The sequence below is a fragment of the Peromyscus eremicus genome, chromosome 16_21 (genome assembly GCF_949786415.1).
Source record: "Peromyscus eremicus chromosome 16_21, PerEre_H2_v1, whole genome shotgun sequence".
NCBI classification, from domain to species: Eukaryota; Metazoa; Chordata; class Mammalia; order Rodentia; family Cricetidae; genus Peromyscus; species Peromyscus eremicus.
The window spans coordinates 654,371-655,808 of NC_081432.1; the positions used below are offsets into that span (position 1 = coordinate 654,371).

The 1,438-nt window shown below is 46.0% G+C and overlaps 1 protein-coding gene across 1 annotated transcript; it reads right to left on the reverse strand.

Annotated features, from left to right (window-relative positions):
* Positions 1–237: 237 nt before the first annotated feature.
* LOC131926060 (olfactory receptor 11A1-like) lies at positions 238–1,179 on the reverse strand. The gene has a single exon (XM_059281309.1). It carries the CDS (start codon positions 1,177–1,179, stop codon positions 238–240), a length of 942 nt encoding a protein of 313 aa, XP_059137292.1.
* Positions 1,180–1,438: the final 259 nt, after the last annotated feature.

Sequence of the window (1,438 nt, forward strand, 5' to 3'; positions counted from 1 at the left end):
GTGCCATTCTCTGATGGCCAAGCATTCAAATCTATGAACCTATGGGGGCCACTCTCATTCAAACCACCACACTAACATTTAAAAATTGTTGAACTATTATCTTCCCCTTGAGAATAATTCAGAAGACTTAAAGGGAAATTTTGGGAAATGACAAAGTGTCATCCCTGGCCCATTATGGGAGACTTTTCAAGCAAGACCCTGAACATCCAGTAGAAAATCTTCACTGCTCTCCTTAGGTCACATTTCAATTGCTTTGCAGTAGAGAAGCCTTCTTAGTGCCTGATGTACCTCCTGGTTCCTCAAGGTATAGATAACAGGGTTGAAGATGGGAGTGACCACTGTGTAGAGCAGGGCAACAACCTTGGAGAGAAGCTGGGAGTGGACAGCAGAGGGTGCAATGTACAAGACCATGAGTGTTCCATAGAATGTGGACACCACGGCCAGGTGAGAGGAGCATGTGGAAAAAGCTTTTGTTCTTCTGGTGCCAGAGGGAACTCTCAACACAGTCGCCACAATCTGAGCATAGGAAACCAGAACCAGCCCAAAGGGGATCGTCAGGAAGACAACAGAGAGAACAAATGTGGTCACCTGGGCCACTCTGGTATCTGAGCAGGCCAGGACCATCAAAGGTGAGAAATCACAGTAAAAGTGGTCAATTTGGTTGGGGCCACAGAACCACAGCTGGGCCATCAAAGCAACAACTAGTCCATCTACCATGAATCCAGACATCCAGACTGTGAGCACCAACCCCAGACACCGTTGAGGCCCCATCAGGAGCGGGTATCTTAGCGGGTGACAGATTGCTAGGTAGCGATCATATGCCATCACAGCCAGAAGAAAACACTCATCTGTAGCCAGAGAGCCAAAGATGAAGAACTGTAACAAGCAGCCAGCCACAGAGATTGCAGACTCCTGTAGGAAGCCCTCCAACATTTTGGGCACCACTGTGGAGGTATAGAGGATCTCAATGAAGGACAGGTTCACCAGAAAGAAATACATAGGTGTGTGAAGCTTCTGGGAGCTGACCACCACCACTACAATGAGCATGTTCCCTGTGATGATGGAGGCATAGACCATGGTGAGAACAGAAAAGAAAGGGAGGTACAGCCCAGGGACTTCATGGAAGCCAAGAAGTATAAATTCAGTGACAGTTTGGTTTCCTGTGGAGACACTTTCCATGGGATCATTCAGTTTTCTGGTTGGCTTGACAGTAACTAGAGAAATTTTAGTGTGTCTCTGTTGTCTGTTGCAATTCTAAGATTGACAAGGCTAAAACAAGATAACAGAGTGTACAAAATGAGGATGGATTAAACTCGTCTTCATCTTTCCCTTTTAGTTATTACCACCCTGGCTCTTCCTTCCCGTGCCCTTTGATGTAGCATATTCCTAATGGCCCAGGAGAGCTTACCCATATTCAAATTTTCAATAAAAACCAAAA